A 24513-nucleotide genomic window follows, 5' to 3' on the forward strand; every position below is an offset into this window, starting at 1 on the left:
TTTTCGCCAGACTCGCGGCGCTCGGGTCCCGGGGACCCTCCGGAGGGCCGGCAGCCGCACGCCCGGACTCCGCCTGGCGAAGCGGGGCCGGAGCGGGGTCTCCCGGAGAAAAACCGCACAGATCCCGCAAGGCGGGGGTGCCTCCGGGACTGGACGAAACGGTAAGGCGCTGGGCCGGGGCAGGGGCGGCGAAGGCAGGGCCGCCCGCCCGCCCCGGCCGCCGCAGCCCCAGCAGCCGGCCCGCGGGAGGCGCGGCCGCCGCGGTGCACGGCGGCGCCAGTAGTTTCTCGCCGCCGCCCGCTCCCGGACTACATTTCCCGTGAAGCCGTGCGGGAGAGCGCGAGCCGCGGTGTGCGTCAGCGGCGCGGGCAGCCAATTGCGGCGCGGCCGGAGCGAGCGCCGTCAGCCGCCAATGTTGTTTTCGCTGAGTCGAGCCGCTGGTGTTGTTGGCGGCGGCGCCATATTGGAAGGGACGAGCCCCCGTTAGCGAGAAGCCCCTTGGCGCTGGCCCGGCCGCCGCCATGCTGTATCTGGAGGACTATCTGGAGAGTGAGTGTGTGCGGGACGGGGGTGCCGGGCGGCCGGGCACGGCCGGTGGAGGGGAGCCGGGGGGGAGCCGCGGCGAAGAGGCGGCGCCCCCCTCCCCCACGGCGGTGACTGACTGACTGACTTCCTCCCTCCTCCCCCCTCTCTCCCCGCTCCCCCGCCCCTCCCTGTGCCCGCAGTGATCGAGCAGCTTCCCATGGATCTGCGCGACAGGTTCACCGAGATGCGCGAGATGGACCTGCAGGTGCAGAGTACGTGAGTCCCGCCCCCCGCCTCTGCCCGCCCCCTCCCCGCGCCCCGGCGCCCGCCCCGCCCCGCCCCGCCGGCGGGGGGCGGCCGCGGGCACCGGCTCGGTCGCCGCGTCCCGCCGCAGGGCGCGGACCCGCGGTGTGGGCAGGAGGGAGGGGAAGGCAGAGGAGGGAAGGAGGGGGCGAAGCGGCGCCGCCGCCGCCGCCGGGGCGCTCCGACCTGTGTGGGCAGCTCCGCTCCGCGCCGCCGCGCCCCGGCCCGCGGCGTTGGCGCCCCTTCCCCACGCCGCGCCCCGGCTCTCCGGGGCGGGGGGCCGGGCGCGGCTCGTCGGCACCGGGCGCCTGGCGTCGTCTCCTGCGGGGCGGCGGGCGCTGGCGCGGCTGTGGGAGGCGGCGCCACGGAGGCCCGGCGCCGCGCGGGGAGCCGCCGGGACGCAGAGAGGGGCGGGGCGCGCTCGCCCGGCTCGGTGTCAGCCGGCGGCGCCGAGCCCCGGCCCCGCCGAGCCGCCCGCCCGCCCTCGCCGGGCCCGCCCCGGACCCCGCCCGCGGCCTGCCGCTCAGCCCCGGCGCCAGTAGGATCTTACAGGAGTTTCCCTCCTGGGCTTGTGCTGCTCCCAAAGGCATTTTCGGTGGCACGTCCCAAAGTCTTTAGATTTTTGATCCCTAAGAGCAGTGATGGTGGTTTGGAACATGAGTTATGTCCCACTCCTTGAGCAGGTGGTGGCGTGCCGTCTCTGAAACTTTCCAGCCAGCTCCCCTCATAATAGCATGTGTGAAGGCGCTTTTTGCTTAGCCTCTCGTGCCTTAGCTGACACGTAACCAGGTCTACAGCCTGCCTGAGGTTTCTGTGTAGATCACTTCGTATACCTCTGCTGATACCCTGATACAATGTACTGCCTTATGCTGTTTTCAGGATGCATTGCCTTTTCATCTTTCCTAGTGTAATTTCGTCTGGGACTTAGGTGTCCCATAACACCCAGTTAGGTGTTGCTGTCATTTAACACACAATTGATATGTTCATCTATAACTGTGATGCAAAGGCGTTTGCTAATGAAGCTGTTACTGCACGAAAGATAAGGAATCATCAATATGGAAGGGTCAGACTATTGTAAAGAAGAATGAGAGAAAGCGCAAGGGTTGAAATAATAAGTGAATGCTGTACAGGATTACAAAATGCAGCATAGTTCTTGACAACAATAGTTTAACCTATAATACTTTGAAGTGTGGTCTCAGGCTTTCCCCTGGATATTTACTTTAGTGGACCCAGCAGGTGTGTTTAACAGCCTTCATTGACACATGCTGAAGTGGCTGTAGGATTTTCTTGGATATTACGGCCTAAGTGCTGTCTCAGGTTCAGTGCTTAAAGTTGTGGGAACAGGCAATGACTCCTTACTGGAGATAACACCTCTGAAGTAACTATCACTAGGGAGCACCAGGGGAGGGAGTGAGCAGCTCACTGACTCAGGTGGTTCTGAGTGAGTTCACAAATTTTATTTCTGTTCAGTAGGCAGGCAGAGAAGTTAGTAGTTTTTTTGAAGTGTGTTTCAGAACTGACCCAGCTAGCACTGCCAAGGTTGCAGTAGTGTCATTTCCTCTGCTTTAACTGGAAATGACAAGTAAGATTCCATATTGTTTTACTGGAAGTTGCAAATAACACGCAGACTATTGTATACTAAGACTAACCTTAGGCCCAGAGGAAAAATTTTATCAGATCTTGGTAGTTCTGTAATTCTCGCACAATGAGTGAGAAAACATCCAAAGACATTTACAAAACTTCTGACTAGCATCTCTTCAACATCAGTTGCAAAACTGTCTGCTGAATACTACATGCTAACCTGGAGATTGTTCTCGTGCTGTGACACAGTAACTTGCTGTGAAGATCCAGTGTCTCGGGAGTACTTGAAAACAGTACTTTGATGAGTGATGCTGTCCCAGAAACCTACGTGAGTTGTAATTCAGAGATAACTGTGCAGCTGTGTTTTAGAGTCAATGTTAACTTTATATTCAGTCCGATTTGCACCACATGGACTTCTAATGGGGCAGGTGCTGCTGTTTGTTGTTGGAAGAAATGATAAACCGGCTGTACCTACTATATGTCCTGATCAGGCTGCTGTGGGAAAAGTGAAGACCTTCTGAGCTGTTACTTGACTCTTGAGGTTTAACTGAGTTCCACATGAAGCATAAAATGTGTTTCTCTATTTAAGTTCAAATCATGAATTATCAGGCCTCCATGGTAAAATGCAAGCTCTGGAAGGCCTCTCTTGCAATAGAATTTCTGGCAACTCTCTTGGGAAATCTGATCTAAGAAATTAGTATCTCAGAATATAGATATCACAGTTGGATGAAAAAGGTAGTGGGAGGGAGAAAAGCTGAAGGAACTTGAGTGTACCAGAGAGAACTTTTCATATAATTTAGATCTGACCTATATTCCCCTTTGCCATTTCTGCTCTTCTAGGAGAGACCAAGTTTCTATGGAAGTTTTCCCTAATGCTGTTTCACACAGACTGATATGTGTCCTCAATAAAAAATAAAGAGGGAAGATTTTTTTTTTTCTTCCTTTTCATGTCTATTCCATTAGAATAATTATCACCTAGCTGTTTGCACTCTGAGAATAGGAGGTAGAACATTTAGTCTGTTGGTTTTATGGACCAAATTATAGTAATTTGGTCAAAGAACAAAGCTTTCAGAAGCCTCTACAAAAAGTGTGTGCTGCTTGCTTGCTGCTCAGGCTTGTTAATCTCCCTGAATAACACCCTGCAAGTGGAAAATGCTCATTGTACAGATTCTCCCATCCTTAACCTGTTTTACACCAAGACTGACTACTTCGTTTGTCTACGTCTAAATAAAGTTGACGTGAGCCTATGTCACAAGTGTTCTGGCTTGGGAGTAATTGTGCTCTGTCCAGTCAGTTGTTAGTTTCCTCTTGGTTTTGATGCTGGACATTCCCAGCATAGGGAAGATCGATAAATGTTTTTGATCATTTAGTATGAATGACTTTTGGTTATTTATGTGAACAGTTAGTTCTAGTTGTGAATTTTCACTGTGAGAAAACCTTTGGGCTCTGTTGGATTTGAAGAGTTAACAATACTTGGGGATTCATGAGTTCCTTGAACTAATTAATGAACTGGGGGGTGGGGGGCAGAGAGATGATGGCCATCCTGTGATGCAGTTTTAATGGTGGTTTCTTGAAAGTACCTGAAGTGTTTCAAACCCAGAGCCTGAAGTCTGTAGGTAGTTGGTGCACTGTCACATTTAATTTGAAACTGCTATCTGGACAGTATCACTGAGAGTGCTGTGAAAAAATTTTCAGTACTGTCATCTGTCCTGAAACTAGAAAGGATGTCAGAGCTACTCAGACTGAGGCAGCTGTGTGGTTTTGGAAATATGCAAGCTGTTGCATGTACAAGTGTCCAGCAGTTGAAATAGTGAACTCTGGGTTGTTTGGTTTTTTTTTTTTGAAGGAGGGTGGAGGGAAAGGGAAGGGAATCCCTGTTCCTGTGTCAATAAATAACAAAACAATTAACTTGTAGTTGACGTTCTCCTTTCTTATGATAGTTAATGTTAGAGAATTGGTGGCTTTGTTTCTTCCCTTATGATATTTCTCAACTTCATGTAAGTGAGAATCCTATCCAAATAGTATTTCATCAGAGCATTTACCCCTTAGTGCTACCCTGTGGGGGTGGGGGGAATAACTTTGTGAGTGCTTTGAATTTGCCCTCACCCTTCCTAGCATACGATGGAGAGGGCCTTGGCTTAAAGGCAGTGACTTGACTCTTCAGTTGCTCTACCTTTGTGAGGCACTAATTTTTTCAATTATTTGGTTTTGTATTTGACTGTTTCTCTTAGGAGAACATTTTATTTCCTGCTCAGTTTGTAACTGGCTAGAATGTTCCAAAGTCAGCAGTCTAGAGCCCTGGGTGAGGAGTTGGGGTCGTGCTTTAAGTCACTACCACTGCTCTTAGGGACAAAAAACCTTTAGAACTTGGAGTCCTGCCTGTCCCATGCTGGAGAGCACAAGAACCTTGATGAGAATCCTACCAGAATGCAATTCTGCTTCTTGGAAATTAAGGTAAATATTTCCCTCCTCTGTCCACTGTCACTTGGTTGTTTTGGTTTTTTTAGTTTTTTTCCTCTCTAATAGTTTGCACCTCAGTCCTGTCAACTTTGTTTAAGAAAAAAATTCCGCCTTATTTCATAATGTTTATGTACATGAGAAGATAATGTTTATCTTACTTTTTTCCTGTGCTACAGATGCAATGGATCAGCTTGAGCAGAGGGTAAATGAATTTTTTATGAACGCAAAGAAAAACAAACCTGAATGGAGGGAAGAACAAATGACATCAATCAAAAAAGTAAGGATATCACAGGAGTGGGTCACATTTTTCTTTAGCAAACGAAGATAACATTAGGAAAAAATAGCTTATGATTGATGGAGACTTAAGCATGCAGAACTGTGACTTCCCTTGGGCTTTCACAGAGATGGATAGAACTACCTAGAAGGAGAAAAAAGACTGAAAGGTTTATTTGATCAAGTATTTCTCTCAAATTTTACTCAGTATCTGGTAGCATTTTACAAATTGTGATCCTGAAATGATGAGGAAACCAGGTATTAAATTTTCATCTCAGACCTTTTTTTTCTGCTTGCGTGACATGAAGTTGTGCAAGTTAATTTTCTTTCTTTGAGAGAATATTTTTCAGGCTTAGCTTCAGCATTTCCTGTGATTCTGCCTATGTTCTTGTACATTATACATATGGTATATGTAGCTTTAGGAAGGGACGAATAAGAAGATGGATGTGTTCCGTTTTATCCTTCAACACTCGGGCATTGGTGGTGGTATTGTTAGGAAGGTAGTCCATCATTTTGTCAGGAGAAACTCCTTTGTAGTCTCCTACACTTGCTACTTCAGCCCCCTATTTGGCCAAGGTATTTTTTTTTTCCGTAATACAAGTAGATTCCTGTATTTAGAAAAAGAAAAAGTCAGCGCTCTGACTTCGCTGGAGTAAATGAAAAATTTGCTTTTGACTAGTTGAACCAAAATTTCAAGTAGTTTTCGCCTAAGGAAGATACTCTTCAGTGGAAATAGAGAATAAATAAGCACTTAAACCTGTTTAAATCTGGAGTAAAAATGTGTAAAAATACTTCTTTTTAAAAAAAGTTTTGTCTGTGGATTTTCATTAGAGCAGACTTTAAAATTGGCTTGCTTTGCTCAAATTGTAACACTTATGAGTTATATAAATGTATTTTAAAGTAATTTAAACTATGAAATATAGACACCCTTATCTCTATTTAACTACTGTGCTGGAAAGGCTTCCCCTCACAGCACTGTTTAACATAATTTTGAAGGGCAGTAGTATCTGCAGTGGTCCTAAAGATCCATACGAAGTGAAAGACATCATCTCATTTTGAGTCTGTAACCTTATGCTGCGTAATACAGAATAAATGCAAGACTGTTTATTTTCTGGTAGCATTTTTTTCAGAAATCTAAATACCACTTTAGGAGAAAGGGTCCACATCTTGTAGTTTGGCTTTTTCTAAGGCACAAACAATAAATTGATATGTATTGTATCTCTCATCTAAACTTTAGCTGATTGTTGTTTACAGTAGAGTTTCACAGTCTTTCTGAAGACTTGACTTGAATTTCTCCTTTTAACTTATATTTTGTGCTGGATAACAGTAGCTTGAAATGACTGAAATTAATTAAGTTACATTCATAATTTAAAAAAACTTCTCTTTATAATAGGATTATTATAAGGCTTTGGAAGATGCAGATGAAAAAGTGCAGCTGGCTAATCAAATATATGATTTGGTAAGTGCACAATGGCTTGTGTTGAATTACTTAAATTTATGCCCTAAGGAGTTCTAAACATTTTGATAAGCTCTACGACTGTGCTACCTATACTGTTATGTCAGCTTCATACGGATAATTTTGCTGGCGAAGTAAACATTTGATATTTTATTGACTTCTAAGAATTTTGTTGCTTTGGGTAGTAAGTGTCACTTAAATACAAAACATACAGAAATAAGGTCTTCATGCATGTTGATTTTTGGTTTGTTTATTTTTTTTCTGAAAAGAGACCACAAGCAACTTACTCTTCCTTACAGCATACGAATTTTGAATTTTAAGTATATTTATTTTAAATTTTCTCAGAGAACAGAACCTGCAAGTCAGACTGCACTAAAATACAGTAGACATAAACCAAATATTTCTTGTCTGCTTTTCTCTGCTTCAGCTAATCAAAAGTGGGAACTTAACCCCTCTCTTTTGGTTAGCTGGTAACAGCAAAAACCTGTTCAATTTTTAATAGTTTAGAGACAGGTACATTCTGCTGTATGACCACAGATGAAGAAAGCATTTGGAACATAATGTTTCTTTCTGTGATATTGAGATTTTGGTTAATTTTCAGTACCCATGAGCATGTCATAGTTTACTCAAATGCACAGGAGTCTTTACACTTTCAGTTTAGAGACCCTTTTACTCAATAGTTAGGGTTTACTGATGTGTGTAGTGACACACAAATTGCAGTTCAGTAAACTTACAATTTCCCCAGTGCAGCCCAACCTCTTCTAAAGTGCATGTCATGTACTGTTCTTTCTCTTCCCTTCTCTATAGGCGTACCCACAACATCCCCAAAGTCTTCTTAATCTTTTTTCACAAAATAATCACTTAACGCTGTGTCTTGGAACATTGCCTACAGTAAGAAGAGGGCTTCTAGCTGCTGAGCCAATATGCAGCCTTATTGTATCCTGTAATTGCACAGTTTAGGAGCAACAGCGCTCTTTTGGTGTTAACTGTAGTATCTCTGCTGAGTGTTAGGGAAATGAAGGTGAATGAGAAGTTATGCTTCTCTGTGTTTGTACGTGCTTAGTGCTGCATGGGAGAGAATTGCTGGAAGGGAAGTACTTAGCAAGCCTGAGATTAAGGATGTAGATATTCATGTTCCAGAACTGGATGCTATTTATTTTTGCTTTGTCTCAAAAATAGGTAGACCGTCATTTGAGAAAATTGGACCAAGAACTCGCTAAATTTAAAATGGAACTTGAAGCAGATAATGCTGGAATTACAGAAATATTAGAGAGACGTACGTATACATATTTTTTTTTTTAAGAACTTGACAGATTTTCTGTCAATTTGCAAAATTAAAATATCATACACTTGTTAGTGGCCGGCAATATTTGTGTTTTAACCTGCATACTTTTCATCAGTCAGTGATTCTCAAATTGTAGTTTCAACATCAATTTTTACCAGTGAAGTCAAAATACAACTGAGTAATTAGAGTAATTTTTTTCACACAACTGTTGCACTTGTGAATTGTTACGGTAAGGTACAGAATTCTTTAAACCTGTTTTTAGTGACTGTAGATATTCAGGCATGTACTTCAGCTTAAGCTTGCTACCTACCCAGTTGGAAGTGTACCATTTCTTACTTGAGTTGATTGCCACCAAGTTGAGGAAGGTCATAATTTTAGTTACAGGTGTGAAACGTCAAGTAAAGTTAGGTACTCAGTAGTTTTCTTTTTTTAAAGGTGAGAGAATGGATTGTTTTGTAATGCAGTAGCGAGGGAGAAGCATTTTGGGTAAGAAACCTGCATGCTTAACAAACATAGCAATGCTGGTATTCAGAACGTGGACAAAAACATAATGTGTCAGCTTTTTGACCAACTTGGTGTAGAAGAATCTGACCTTCCTGTGCGAATCTACATTTAGACATCAAGTTCAAATGCAATTATGATAAATTTCTAAGTTGATTTAACTACTGTGGTTACAGCGCTAAGAGGCAGTGACTGTTCTCATACCCTAGGATAGTGGAAAGTAACCTAAATCACTTGAGGAGATTAGGAATAAATATTCTTTCTTTGAACTTTGTGGAGCTTTGTCATAAAAGCTGGGAGGTTTTGGGTATTTTACTTGTAATTGCTATTACAAATAACAGGCACAAAAAGAAAACTGCAGAGTAAGTGCTTTTAATGAACTAGCAACTACAGAAAAGGACTAGTTTGTTTCAGTTGGAATCCCAGCTGCAGTTTTAAGATGTGAAGCTACCTTCAGTTGAGCTTTGTGTTTGGTGAGGTAGGTAGGTAGAATTTCAGGAACTCAAAATAGAAATGTGCCAGACTGCATGTTGCATCTTTCAGGTTGGTGTGTGTTGGTGTTTGTTTGTAGTAAAGTGAAAAGTAGAAGCCTCTTAACATTTAGCTTTAAGAGTAAATACATATTGTTGAGGTTCCGCCAGAGGGCAGCACTTGGGCTAGTTCATAATATGAATAATGTTAGCTCAGCCAAATTACCTCCTTATGCTTTGAATCTCTTCTAGCATAATTTTCTCTGAACTGTTGTAATACACTCATGTATTTTTCGAAAGCACTGAAAAAGACGTAAAGAAATGTTGAAGCCACAGATTTTGAAAAATGAATGTGAATTACTTTCTTGAATTGTCTTCTGTGTAAATGTAAGTTGGTAGGTATTGCAGCTAGTTCAAAGTCTTTTTGCCAAAGATTGGTACACAAATTGTTTCATATTGTTCTGAAGGAAATTTATGGTCAAAGTCTCCCCTATGCTGTGATTGTTTAGCCTCATGGCTGATATTATAAGAAATGTTTTCTTAGACACAGAGCAACAATCCAAATGCAAATCTGTGTATTTTGAATGCTAAGAAAATTTGGATACTGATCTGAAGCCCTTCCTGTTGAATGTTAGATTATCTTGAAGGAAGTTGCTAGTGCTTGGGTGTTTTGACTCAGTGTGACAAGATGCCTCGATACAGTTTGCCTGTTACCACCTTCTTTTCAATTCATATTGGTGTAGATTGTCATTACTTTTGGTGCAGCGTTCTCCAACTGTCACCAGCTTGTCTGCAACTCATTTGAGTAAGTGGCACGTTGAGGGCAACGTTGCTGTTCGTTCTCCTTATTGGCCTTGGATTCTAACTTCTTGATTTCAACAGCTGAACAGCAGCAGTCACTAATGTTTATTTTAAAACTGGCTCCTGGTTGCACTATGGAAAGGGTTTCAACTCTAGCAAAAATCCTTCTGATTAAAATAAATATAACTGCATAGCAGTTTGGTTAATATTATAAAGATTCATTTAGTACATAAAAGTCAAAACCATGCCAGTGATGTCTCTGAAATTTTCCTATCCTTTTTACCTCCCTCTTAGGGTCTCTGGAGCTAGATACACCATCACAGCCTGTGAATAACCATCACGCCCATTCTCACACTCCAGTAGAGAGTAAGTATTTGAGACTTAAAAATATGTCCACTTTTAATGTTTCCTTATTTTTTGTTGAGTAGTATTAGGGAAAAAAATGTTCAGAACTTTTTCCTTTTTCTCCAAACATTGGGGAGGAAAAATAAAAAAGGCACAATGCAATGATAATAATGTCTATTCAGAAGAAGTGCAAGAATGAAATAATAAGGTTTTGCTGATGGGGATTAATTGAAAGTCCTGTTTTATTACGTCTAGTTATAGTTTGACTTTCAAGCTGAAAGGTTTTACATTTAAGTTCCCTTCGTTTCATTTAGAAAGGAAACACAATCCATCTTCTCACCATAGTACAACAGATCATGTTCCTGAAAAGAAGTTTAAATCTGAAGCTCTTCTATCTACCCTGACTTCAGATGCTTCTAAAGAAAATACACCAGGTAATCTTAATTGTCTTGCATTTTGCTGCTTTTTGATTGGAAGAAGAGAAACCCAATTATATTTGTGAGTTTACTGTCTTTTGAAATCAGAGGCTCATACCCTTTCCTGTGGGATTTTCAGTCATTCGAAACATGAGAAATTGCAGGCATTGTTACTCATCTGTGTTGTCCATGAAGCGCATCAGCTTTGTTGTCATTTAACAGCTGTATGTTGGCTGTTTCTCTTTATTTACACTGCTTGGAAGACGATAACAGTAGTTTCGTTCAGCCAGTCATAGAGATATAAGAGATCAATGCATTGTTATTTTGAGAAAAAGAAACACATGCAACAGTTTCCAAAGTAAGGGAAGAGAATTTTCACTCTTTCTTTTTTTAAGGATTGGTTTGACATGGCATTCATCTGTAATAAAATGTAATTTTGTGTGTTGTCCATTTCAAGAGGTGAGAAGTTTTTCTGAGTAGTGAATAAAAAAAGACCCCACAACTTTCTCCCCATTTTCAAAATTAGAGTGTTTCATAGTTTCTTTTCTGAAAATAGAAGACTGTGAGAGGTCTTAGTAAGTAAAACCCTTACCTTTTGGAATTTAGTGCTGTTCATCAGGTTTAAGTAGTGCCCCTCATATCCATTTTACTTTTCTTTTGAAGGAACTTCACATGAGATGGCAAATAAAATGTAGCTGTGTTTGAACAGCTGTCAGTCTGTAGATGGCTACGGAAATCTGTGTTGCCTTAAAACTGTGATTTGTAGTTTTTAGAATTAAGACTGTTAAAAGTTTTACTTCAGACACAGTATAGGTGTACAGTCAGATTCTTACCCTTTTCTTGATGGCTACAGTAGTCGGCATCATTTCCATGGAGATTGGGTTTATATAGACATAGCAGCTGTGTCTGTTCTTTGATAGCTGAATATGATAGTGTGGACTGTCTTTCCAATAGGTCTACTTGCACATGAGGATAGTTGGGGAATAAACTTTTTTTTTTTCTCTAAGCCAATACTGGCTGTGTCAAATGACTTTTTAAACTTTTTTCCAAATGATCAGATTGGTCAGATGCATAAGCGGAGTTCCTACTCTTTCACTGGTTGTCATATATAACTCTTCTTAAAATGCAAAGGAATTTAGTTTCATTTTGAATTTCATAAATGTGTTCTGTTCATCAAGGGTGTCGAAACAGTAATTCATCATCCTCTTCAAACAATGCATACAATACAAACTCTTCTCAACCATTGGCATCATATAACCTGGGCTCATTATCTTCAGGATCTGGGGCCGGTGCAATTACCATGGCAGCAGCTCAAGCAGTGCAAGCCACGGCACAGGTAACGTCAGAACATTCTTGTCATTCTGCATCTGCTATTGATTAAGAAGAAAGACTAGTTAGTTACTTTTTTTTTTTTAAATCTGAATTCCCACGATCACTTTCAGCTGACCTGATTCAGTTCTCATCAGTTTTGTTTATATGCTACAGTTTCATCCTGTAAAATTTGCACAAAGGGACAGCTTGTTTTCTAGCTTTTCCTGTGGGATATTCTTACACCTTTTTGTCACTTACTCTACATCATTTTGTTAACAGGGTAACTAATGAACCTATGCAAATAATTAGCAGTAAGCAGCCTGGTATATGTCTTCTGTAAGGGCTCTGCTGTGTAATCTGATACAGTATCAGTATTCCTTTTAGATGAAGGAAGGAAGACGAACATCCAGTCTAAAAGCCAGCTATGAAGCATTTAAGAACAATGATTTTCAGCTTGGAAGAGAATTTTCATTATCCAGAGATTCAACTGGATATTCATCATCAGCTCTGGCATCTACATTAACACAGACATTAAGTTCATCAACCACAGATTCACGAAGTGGCAGAAAAAGCAAGTAGGTTTTCTTACTTGTTGACTGCAATTACAGCTTTTAAGACAGCTAAGCTTTCTTTTAAAGGTCATGGGCCATATTAGAAATAGCTCATATTTAATATCGGGGAGGGAGGGGGGTCAGCAGAAGGTAGGTATTGCCTGCTGGCCTTTTTTTGTTCAGGGTGTTCTTTTGTTCTCTTACTTCTTTTACAAGCAAACACACTCCAAAGTTTTAAATAAATGTCTTGATTTGCTTTTTGATCTGTAATATAGTCTAGTTTCTCCCTCATTTTTCTGTGTTCCTGGAGAGAAGATTTGGCCTAATGGCAAATGTTGGGAATTGGTATGCAGTGGTTTGTGGATGATTTTGAAATAATCTGGAGATCTGCTTCATGCCACTTCACAAATAATCACAGTGCTTTCCATGGCTGACTATCTAGGACAGGAAACAGAATTAATTTTATTTCTGATCAGGATGAAATTTAAAAACATTTTAAAGAACACAGTGTCACAACACATTGTGACAACAATCACAAGTTGTACTTGAAAGAGTTTGTCTTAAAATGCCCATCCTTTTAAACTGACTGGCACTTTTTTCTTCATACAAATTTGTGTGTTCACAGCTCAGTTAGTAATTTTGTCTTAGAAGCGTTTTTCATCTGTGGATATCTTGGGTGTCATATCTGACCTATAAGCAAAAGTATAAAATTTGTATTCTGGCACTGTTCCTGTGGAGTGATTGGTGATGCTTGAGTGGAGATTAACATTGAATCAGTCATCTTCAAAACACAGTTATCTATTGTACATGACACATGACATCATTTATATGTAAATTCCTGTTTTATTGGTAACATAATTTTTATGGGGCCTTTACACCAAGGCTGTTGATGGAAAATTTTGTGAAGAAAAACATTCATTAAAGCCATTGATTAGAATAGCGTGTCTTGCACTTGTAAGCTGGTAAGACTTGTTTCCTTTTCCAAAGAGCATTCAGTGTGTCCATTTCAGTTCTTGCAATTGTTTAATGAAATCTGTTAGGGAATGATGCTTTGGGATTTACATACTGCAGTATTTCAGAGTCAACAAAGTACTTGTTTTGTGATCACTTGGCAGGAAATGAATTTAAATTATGATGTGCTATTTTTTTTCTGATTTTTTTCTTTCTTCGTTTTTTTTAATTTTTCCAGAAACAACAACAAATCCTCAAATCAGCAGTCCTCATCATCTTCCTCTTCTTCATCTCTGTCATCATGTTCTTCTTCATCTGCACTGGCACAAGAACTGTCTCAGCAAACAGCAGTAATACCGGAGTCTGATTCTAATAGCCAGGTTGACTGGACCTATGATCCAAATGAGCCACGATACTGCATTTGTAATCAGGTAAGGATGGCTTCCAACCTGAAATGCAACTAGAGCTGCTATTTCGCTGTAATTGAACTTCCTTCTCCGACTGCTAATTTAAAAACATTCTATTTGCAGTTTTTTGAAGTTTTGATCTGGTTTTATTTACTTACTGGTGATGCGAATAATGAACTCAGCTGCTGAAGCTAAAACCAGCAAGTTTTCCAGTGATGTGACATACCTGGAGAGTTTGAAATCTTTTAATGAAGACTTCAGGAATAATTAAATTTAAAAATTGAACAGGTTCACAGTGAATTTAGTTAAAATTCTAAGTTAGTAAGGAATTTGCCTGGTCTTTCCTACTTTCCTTTAACAAAAAACCAAAGCAAACAGAACAAAAGCTAAAAAACTCCACAAACAAACCCCCCAAACAATGAAACAAAAACATAAAGCCACCTGAAAGCTTGAGAGACTGAATGACAACCTGAGAAACTTGTATTTAAAAATACCTGTTCTTACTTTAAATACTTTTAAGAGTGTTGGCTTTTTTTAGAGTTTATAGAATTCTGTAATTCTCTTGAAAGTATTTGATTGTTTCAAATAAAGTGCTTGAAATTATCATGTATGCCAGGGAGGTGCCGAACATCAACATAATATTGAAAATTGGACTGATAGTGTGCTGAGCACTGTTGTTTAGACCAAAATGTATTTCATTCAGATTTTGAATGCTGACCTTTTTTATCCAACCTGAAATATGCAGAAATACCTTCTTTTGCATAAAAGATTTTTGAAAATCAGTTTGCCGTGACCATGTGCTTTGAGTTTGCAGCAAAAGAAAAATCAAAATATTGTTGCTGCTGTTAATGGAAAAACTCCTCAAAGGAAGGAACTTGAACTTCAGCCCTTTGAAAACATTGATAGCTTTTAATTAGTAATATAATCATTATTAAGGTGTTTTTTTCTTCTTTACTAGGTGTCCTATGGTGAAATGGTAGGCTGTGATAACCAAGATGTAAGTAACAAAGTTCAAAAAGTTCATTACAGGCTTGTGCATGTAGCTGTTGCTTGCAGGAGTTACTTTTCTTTAGAGTGAGTTTTTTTTAGGGTAGTGTGCATATGAGTTGAAACATTTTTCAGGAAACCTCCTCATCTGTCTCCACAGTTCAGGTTCTTTTAGAAGGCTTCACCCTTTACTGGGAAGTTTGACATCTTTAAAATGCCATTTATTTCTAGGAACCTTCAGCTGTGTCATTACTAATATCAGTTGTCCCCTTCAAATAAAGAAGTTTTAAAAGAACAGTTGAATGTAATAATGTCTTTACTGAGATACTAATTTAAACAGGAGTGAGTGATAAGATTACTGTTGTGTCACTTAGTGTTGTCCGATTAAGTATTTTGAAGGACAGCATACTACCTTTACTTTGTTATGTATGACTCCTAGAATTTTTATCACTTTCTTTAGTCTATTCAGTGTATGTTAGGAAATGAGATCCTCCTCTCTTCTTGTTTTGTCCAGTGACTTTGTTTGGAAAACAGAATCCATGCTTTTTCATTCGTGCTTCATTTTCATAGAATTGTATTTGTGATAGGTGTTTCCAAAAAAATGAAAATCCGAAACCCTCTCTTTAACTCTGTTTTTATAGTGCCCTATTGAGTGGTTCCACTATGGATGTGTTGGACTGACAGAAGCACCGAAAGGGAAATGGTACTGTCCACAGTGTACGGCTGCAATGAAGAGAAGAGGCAGTAGACATAAATAAGTTTCTTCATCTGGAAAACACATTACATACTAAAGGTTTTATAGAGGACTTGGGAGGGGGAGGAACCCCCACCACACTTCCTTGCAACCACTTAAGGGTTAACATAGCAGTCATAAGATCTTGAACTATTGATTTTGCTAGTTGTGTTTTAATATTGTAAGTAAATTATTTATGCACATTGATGTGCTACAGATAATATTCCAGTGAGCCTTGGATTGTTCCAGTGGCCAACATATGCAGACATTTGTACTATCAAACCATTTTCTCTAAGCAGTGGGCATTCTACAATTACTCAATCTTCAAAAAATTCTGATAAGTCAAGATTTTAAATGTATGTTTTATATTCAACAGATATATTCTGCTGCATGTACTGTACTCAAGAGATGTTATGTAACACTATGTATATAAATGGTGCAAAAAGTCAGTGCTTCTGGAAAAAAAATGAGACAATGGTTTTTAAAATGCCTTTATAGCTTTGGTTCTTTATGAAACTTAATTCAGCAGGCTGAAGAAAATGGTTCTTGTATACAGCGGGCTGTTGTCCTCTAGGGTACTTGAGTATGTAAAAACAAAAAAAATGCTGTAGAATAAAACAAACTTGTGCCATTAGTCTTTATATGTTTCTGCTCCAGAGAAGGCGCAGGCCATAAGAGGAAAAAAGGTGTTAAAGTGATGATAAATTTTTATACCAAATGTGTTTATTTTTTTGTGCAAGTAATCCTTTAAATTTGAATTGTATTAGGTGTTAAAATAAAACAACCTCAACTCCTCAAATTAATGTTTTATTTACATTTGTTAAAAAAAGGTTTGTCCCTGAAATGGTTTCAGAAGAATATAGCTAATTTTGCATAAGAAATTGTTACACATGACCCATGATTGTTGTACAGGAGGACATTTCTCTGGTGGTGGATAACTGATACATACATACACATGCTGAAATATCATTTGCCTTGATGTCTCTGTCTCCAGGCGACGAGTGGCACCTGCTTTAATGGGCACAAAAGTCCTGTTTTCCATGTGGTTAAAAATAAAAATGCTTACCCTGTCAAGAGATATCCACAGGCAGGATTGCCTTCCTATTTCCTTGCCACGGATGGAAATATGAAGGGGAGAAGAAAACCACGGTATGTGTGTCTTGCAGCTGCCCTATTCCTTCCTGGACAGTGGTTTTCATGTAAAAACCAACACACAGTTTAGGAAAGACAAAAGGAAGAAATGGTTCATCCTGCTGTAGAATCCCTAGGGTGACAGCGAGGATCATGTTAGGAAGCCCAAATACAGGCCCATAAATAGTTGAATCTGTTAGTTGTACACGTTGTAGTACAGGATCAGAAGACTGATCTTTAGATTAGACCCTTGACCATGAATATAATGGAAAGATTTTCTATATTCTTCCTCCACTTGCTGATTTTGGACATAGTTTGTAGATTCCCTTTCACTGGCAATTTCCTTTTGTTGTTTTTGTATGGCTTTTTCATGTGGCAGCACTGAACAGGAACAAGGTTATTACTCCTTTTTTCTTCTTTCTTCTGCTACTGAAAAAATACACTTTCCCTTTGGAATAAAGATTTTACTTTAGCGCTGGCTTGCTCTTTGGGCTGTCAGGCTGGAAGATTATGACCATGGTAGGTTTCCAGACCCATGCAGAGGGGAAGGAGAGAGAGAAGCATTATTTTGATACGTGACTACACAAATAGCGTCAAGGAAATGAAAAGAGTTAGGCTCATTAGTAATAGGAGTATGTGCAGAAAATGCAGACTTTACCTAAACCAAAATGAAACCAAGCTTGTGCCACAGCATTTACTTAAAAATGAAAAAAGTAAGCATTTTAAATCCATGAACTGGGTAAAAGTAGATGTGTAAGAAGGAAAATGTGATTTTGAACGATAAATAGACTTTGGTAAAAGAATAGGATAGAAGTTGGTGAAAATAAACAGCAAAGAGCAGTGTAACTAAGGTTCTATTAAAACTGGGAACTGAACCTACTGTCTATGTGTTTCTGTGGAAATCTCAGTCTAAAAAAACACCTGAGGACTAGAGTATCTGGTTTTAAGTGAAGCTATTGAGATAACAGAAACTATTTGTTCTGTTGGAAACTGGTGCCATGGTGTGAATTGAAGTTAAATAAGCAGCAGGTAATTTAGACTCCCCTTGGACTGAATGTCTAAGTCTTATGGGCTAAGAAGTCCATTAAGAATTAAGACCATATATAGCAAAATCCCTCACTGGTGGTAACCATACCTGAGGTGGTGCAGAGACTGCAAATCCAAATAAAAATTTCAATTTTTAGTGCGAGCATTGATTTGCTGTTTCATTGGACAATATAAATTATTTTGTCATGGAGGAGCTAGTTAGAGAATTCACAAGAGGAAAAACCTTTGTCCTTGTCAGTATTTTGTGTCTAAGTTAAGAAAATAGAAATGGACAAATGTAGAAAATGTGGAAAAAATGCAATACATAAGTCAAAGATGTAGAACAATAAAACCTGTGCATGCTTTTGTTTTGTTCTAAACAGGAAGCCTGTGAGAGAAGCTTAAGGGTCATCACATTATTATGGTGCAAAAACCACTGAAAATTTACAAGACAAGCAAAATTACTTCTTCAGTGTGCAAGAGGTTAGACAAATTTGAATACCAGGACTGTTTCTGCACGTTGCTTCAGGATTGCTCTCAAAGTAAGGCACCTATAGAAATGGGTCTGCAGCAAATTGGTGGGACCAAACCTGCCTGAAGAAGAACTCACAAATGGAGTATCTGAGTAATTATTATGCATTTTAAAATGTCTAAGGGAAAATGAAAAGCAATTAAAAAAATGCCAATTTTTAAAAAGCTTCAAATTGGATCTACAAGCTTAGTTTTTATTTCTTTGTACATCGATAGAAACTGATAAAGACTAGAATTAGTGTATGTGCAAGTAGTTACATATTGGCAGAGTCCTTGCCTCGTCATCATCAGAGTTATTGTAAAGCGTCACTGAGTAGACAAGGCCAGATTGATGTATACAGGATTTCTTATTAAAGTTTCTTTAAAAACTAGTGATGTGCTGGTTGAAGAGCGTAGGTCCCTTAATGTTACAATAGGTATCTGCAAAATAGAATAACAAAGAGTAAAGGAATAAATTACCAGTATTCCCAACAAGCAGAGGCTGCTAAAGGAGTCCGGCAGGACTCTGCTGCTCAACAGATATGTAAAAGGTCAGTTAAAGAGGGGTAAACAGTAACGTAATGTTTGTGCTTATGGTGGGTTCTCAAAAATAACAAAAAATGGAAAGTGTTAAAGGTAGCAGAAAAATCTCATGATACTGAGTATCTGATAAAATGGAAGATGTAATTCAACATTTGCTAAAATAATGTAGATATAAAGTTTCTATGATGGGGTTGCAGTGCTGGTGGATATAGGAAGAGCAACTGACATCATCTAGCTGGACTTGTGCAAAGCATTTGACACCGTCCCGCATGACATCCTTGTCTCTAAATTGGAGAGACATGGATTTGATGGATGGACCACTGTGGGAGGCATCGGCCTGTCAGCCTTGCACAGCCTCTGAGAAACAGCTAGGCTTTGATGAAAAACAGGCCTTGGGAGAAAGATAAGAGACTGCTGAGCTGTGCTAAGGTGGCAGAGGAAAACAACGGAGAGCTGCAACACTGAACTGTGGAAAAGTACTGAACTGTGAGAAGTTACCGCTGCGTGAACAGCGTGTGAACATGAAGTTGATTGGTCTGCACAGCACGGTTAGAGTGGTCTTATGCTGATAGGAGAAAAGGTTCATAGCTGTCTGATTGCTGATTTGCTAATTATGAAGTAAGAGCTTTGGCGAGAGCATAAGTATGTACTATTGGAAGAATAAACGGCTTTGCTTGTTATAACTCTCATAGAGTTGTGCAGGTCCAATATCCTCTCGCGACAGACCACTCAGTGGATAAGGAATTGGCTGGATGGTTGCACTCAGAGTTGCAGTCAACAGCTTGATGTCCAAGTGGAGACAGTGACAAGTGCATCAGTATTGGGACCAGTGCTGTTTAACATCTTTGTTGGTGACAGGGACAGTGGTATTGAGTGCACCCTCAGCAAGCTCACTGACAACACCAAGCTGTGTGGTGTGGTCGACACGCTGGAGGGAAGGTAAGTGCGATCCAGAGGGACCTTGACAGGCTTGAGAGGTGGGCCTGGGCAAACCTCATGAAGTTCAACAAGGCCAAATGCAAGGTCCTGCACAGGGGTCGGGGCGATCCCAAGCACAAATACAGGCTGGGGGATGAGTGGATTGAGAGCAGCCCTGTGGAGAAGGACTTGGGGATATTACTGGATGTAAAACTGACTATGAGCCAGCAATGTGCGCTCACAGACCAGAAAGCCAACCGTACCCTGGGCTGCATCAAGAGAAGTGTGGCCAGCAGGTCGAGGGAGGTGATTCTCCTCCTCCACTCCACTCTTGTGAGACCCCACCTGCAGTACTGTGTTCAGCTCTGGGGCCCTCAACATAAGAAGGACATGGACCTTCTCGAGCAAGTCCAGAGAAGGGCCAAGAAGATGATCAAGGGGCTGTGGCACCTCCCTTGTGGCTGCTCAACCTGGAGAAGAGAAGGCTCTGGGGAGACCTTATAGCGGCCTTCCAGTACTTAAAGGGGACCGACAGGAAAAGTGGGGAGGGACTCTTTATCAGGGAGTATGGTGATATGACGAGGGGTAATGGTTTTAAACTGAAAGAGGGTGGATTTAGATTAGATGTAAGGAAGAAGTTCTTTACTGTGAGGGTGGTGAGACCCTAGAACAGGTTGCCCAGAGAAGTTGTGGCTGCCCCCTGCCTGGAAGTGTTCAAGGCCAGGTTGGATCAGGCTTTGAGGAACCTGATCTAGTGGAAGGTGACCCTGCCCATGGCAGGGGGGGTTGGAAACCATTCTATATGATTCTATATATGATATATAAAATAATACTTAATTCTCAATTCAGCTGCAGCTGGGGCCTCTGAAGTAGCTATTGCTGTGTAGGAATGTGATTTTGGAGTTATCTAGGTAATTCTACGGAAACATCAGGTCATTGCTCAGCAGCACGTCAGACAAGAGCTAAGAATGACTCAGTAGGACATAAAGAATAAAACAGAAGTTTTACACTATGTAAACTGATGTGCAGTTGGGTCTTAATGTAGTATAACATTCTGGTCCACTACTATACAAAAATTTAGCAAAACTAGGAAAGGCTCAAATAGGAGTATCAAAGTAGTCAAATCTGTGTAATGACAACACATTTGAGAAGGAGCTGAAATGGTGTGGGACTCTTCTGAATGGGAAAGAGGCAGCTCAGTGAGGATGTAACAGGGATCTGCAAGTTCAGAAATGCTGTGGAAAAGGTATGTTTTTTGATAGAACAACAGGGAGGTAGCCAGTCCAAAATGAAAAAAGCAGCATTTTTTCACATATGACATGCTTCAATTGTAAAACTGGCCGTATAGCTTACATGGCTGTAGAAAGTGACTGAGACATTAATGGAAGCAAAGCCCATGGAGGCATAAAATGCAGAAGCAACACATCTGCATCAGAAACTCACTAAAGACTGATCTCTCAAAATTAAGAGTTTGTAACCAGGGAAGTGTTCCTGGATGCCTGTGACAGTTCTACAATCCTCTGCCATACACCACTGAATGCTGTTTGATGCAAGACACTAGGTTAGGTGACCCTTCAGCATTATGCAGGGCAGCTGGTTTTAGTTTCATCTCAATGCTCCAGCATTTGGGTGAATTTTTAAGATGACGTATTTGTAGTACCACAGCTGAGAAGCAATGTGCTAAGCACTGTAACACTACAAAAAGTTCTCTTTGCCTTGTAAACTGTATTGTCAGTTTGCATTGTGAAGAAGTAACATTTTTTTCTCAGCTGTAGGTTTTATTTATTCTAGGTGTGGAATGAAAAAGGAAGAGAAAATACTCTTATGCTTCCTGCTTTGAAAATCCTGCTAGGTTGTCTCTATGAATAGTACAGAATAATTTGCATTCTTGTCTTCTTTATTGAACTTTGCAAAATGGTGTTCAACCACACACAATAAAGATTAGAAATTCTGAGGTTTGTTATCCCCTTTTCTGTTCCCCCTCACCAGGGAGGTACTTTCCACTGTGAGCTGGCTTTTCTTGGCAAGCTTTTTCATCTCCCACCTCATCCTGCTGGAATGTCTGGACCATGCACTTTTCTTGTTCAATAGATGTGACAGGTGACAGAAGGAGGACCCAGGTGGCCCTCACCTTGAGAACAGTGGGTTCAGTTTTGCACTTACACTAAATATCTCTCAGAAGCAGAATTGCAAGAAGGATAAGAGTCTGGCTTTTTACACTCTTTTAGGGGTATACATGAATAACTAAAGTTAGGCCGCACTGTACGAACACTGTCTGCAGTTTTGTTACTCTTCCCAGGATTGCCTAAAATGCTCTGAGAACAATGTAACTAAAACCAAGAAAAATGCCACACTTCAGTATATCTACACCAAGTTACAGTAATACACCTCTAGCACTTTCAAATACATATCTTGCTTTTATACTCATATGATATTCTATGAAGACAAGCAGCAGTTTTTTCCTCTAGATACATCTTGTATTTAGGAACTATTTGAAAATGCAAAGGTTGTCAACAAATTGCATGATTACTTACAGACTTATGCTTGCATACATCATGTCTTATATTTTAGAAAAAAACAGTAGTTTCCTACATTAATTCATAATAGATTTAAAGTCTTAGAAAAAGTCAAGAAATGAAGAACAATGTTAGGATCCACAGCTGTTTTAACATTTTTAAAGCCCTAATACTTATTTGTACCTTGCACCTTGTACCTTATATGATGAAAACTTTCTAAGTTTTCCTTTTCCCTGTTGTTTAAATCTTAAGCAGTAATATTTAAACTCATGAAGGAAGGAATCATCTAAATATATTTTTCATAATTACAGCAGCACATTATAAAACTGTAACCTGATTTCATATTTGGCTAATGTTGTCATGATTTTAAATCAACCCAAAATATTGTCTGTAATCCTCTTTCTAAGGTCCATTTTGAATCAACCAAATTAGCTATCAGACTTATATACATTTTAGTAATTTTCTGTGTTGACGCTACCTGGTTTTACATTATTTTCCAAAACAAATGGTCTCTTCAATATGCTTTAGTTTTAGAAGTGTTGTGTGGTGTGTTGTGACTGCTCTGTGCCTTTTTAAATATTTATTCAGCAGTGTCATATACATTGAATCAAATCTGTATGCCCACATTTGTGAAACTTGCTGGTGCCGTTTAAGAAAAGTTTTACTGACGTTTAAGAGTACAATGAGGAGATTCTTAAGCTAAATAAAGTAGATGCAATTGTTCAGCTACAATTCATGTATTTTTCATAAAAATAACAAAATTTTGAGGTATCCTAAGTATAGTTTTGTTGCTGACCACAGATTGATTTATTAGGTCGACAGTTAATGTGGTTTTCCTAATTAAGGTTATACTAAGCCTTTCTTTATAGAAGAATAAATAATAGTTACCCTGTATTTGCACAGATGAGAATTGGTGACACAGAAATAGGGGAGCAATGCAAAGATAACTTTTATTGTTTCCACCTGTGAAAACTTCAAAGCAAGTTTTACTATTTCTTTTCAGAAGAAGACACGTGGGATAGATGTTTGGATAAACTTTGCAAGCATGAGTGTAGTTAAGTGCTGGAAGGGGTCAGTCAGGGAAGTGCTATGGAATTAGGGAATCCTTGTCAGAAGTACAGGAATATTTTTCCCTGTGTTGATAAAGGAAATGTTTTTTACAGCTCTGTTTTATTTTGGTGAGACTAAAATTACGTTGTTACTATGTGTGGGTAAAAATAAGTGCTCATCATATTGCAAAACTGTTTTAATAATGCTCAGTTATGTAGTTTGCTCAAAAGGTGACAAGTTAGAGTGTTTCTGCTGTGATGAAATCATCTGGATATGGTATTCTTGACTTAAATTATTTAAAAATGTGTTTAATTTCTCTGTCATGTTATTTGGGGCTAAATTAATCTCAGGCTTTTAAAGAAAGCACATTCTATAGATGAATGGATTAGTCAACAGTTGAATGAACTGACAATAAAAACATGTGTTCCTTAGTCAGGCCTGGAAAATGAAATGGTTCTACAGTCAGTAGTATTGACCACCCCCTTATTTTCATTTAAGAACATATACCATACATTCCCCAGGGATCTTCCTGATAGCCTAATACACTTGGAATGGCTAAGGAACTGAATTAAAGTAGGAATTATTTTTAAATTACCCTCAAAAATTAAAATTATATGTTAATAATTTTAATCCAGAGTAGAAATTCCTTAGACACTGACTTAAAGCATGCTTTTTGCACACAGAAGTGCTGATTTCAGAAGTAATGATTACCTTTGAGAGAGTCACTTACTTATACCAGAACAGTTCTGCCCACCTCTTCTATAACATTGTTGGTTGCTCTGTAAAACATAAATACAATAAATAAATATACACTGGGAAAACATCTTAATGAAGTTTTAGCCCAGGACAGGAAAACTAAATATGATTCTCAAAACAAAAAAGAGAAAAAAATCCAATTTTAAGGTGTTTTGGTTAGTATCACCATTAATGTTCAAGATTTACCAACTCTAAAGTACTTTTCATTTTGAAAGTGCTTTCCAAACACTCACCTACAGCTATTTACTTAAAGACTTCTGTTAAGAGGGTTAAAGGAATGCTCTGGGAATGTCTCTCTATGGAGGTTGACAAACCTTTTAATAGAAAAGATTCTAAGTTTTCCTTTTCCCTGTTGTTTAAATCTTAAGCAGTAATATTTAAACTCATGAAGGAAGGAATCATCTAAATATATTTTTCATAATTACAGCAGCACATTATAAAACTGTAACCTGATTTCATATTTGGCTAATGTTGTCATGATTTTAAATCAACCCAAAATATTGTCTGTAATCCTCTTTCTAAAGTCCATTTTGAATCAACCAAATTAGCTATCAGACTTATATACATTTTAGTAATTTTCTGTGTTGACGCTACCTGGTTTTACATTATTTTCCAAAACAAATGGTCTCTTCAATATGTTTTAGTTTTAAAAGTGTATCAAAACATAGTTATATGGAAAGAGTGATTGATTTAATAAATTTAATAAG

At 39.6% G+C, this 24513-nt stretch overlaps 1 protein-coding gene across 5 annotated transcripts; it reads left to right on the forward strand.

Annotated features, from left to right (window-relative positions):
* The first annotated feature begins 245 nt into the window (after positions 1-245).
* On the forward strand, positions 246-23356 carry ING3 (inhibitor of growth family member 3). 5 transcript variants are annotated; one of them, XM_074827577.1, is made up of 14 exons: positions 246-549; positions 726-797; positions 5046-5146; positions 6536-6601; positions 7778-7874; positions 9950-10021; positions 10315-10434; positions 11694-11752; positions 12112-12302; positions 13468-13660; positions 14595-14633; positions 15265-15326; positions 16351-16505; positions 17897-23356. In XM_074827577.1, exons 1-13 carry the CDS (start codon positions 522-524, stop codon positions 16484-16486), a joined length of 1236 nt encoding a protein of 411 aa, XP_074683678.1. In that variant the 5' UTR covers positions 246-521; the 3' UTR covers positions 16487-16505; positions 17897-23356. The 5 variants fall into 5 exon arrangements, 4 of the variants coding, with proteins under 4 accessions (XP_074683678.1, XP_074683677.1, XP_074683679.1 ...); XM_074827576.1 differs by having other exon boundaries at positions 259-549; positions 11595-11752; XM_074827578.1 differs by lacking the exon at positions 246-549 and adding an exon at positions 4641-4863 and having other exon boundaries at positions 11595-11752.
* Positions 23357-24513: the final 1157 nt, after the last annotated feature.

The sequence above is a fragment of the Strix aluco genome, chromosome 5 (genome assembly GCF_031877795.1).
Source record: "Strix aluco isolate bStrAlu1 chromosome 5, bStrAlu1.hap1, whole genome shotgun sequence".
In the NCBI taxonomy this organism is placed as follows: Eukaryota; Metazoa; Chordata; class Aves; order Strigiformes; family Strigidae; genus Strix; species Strix aluco.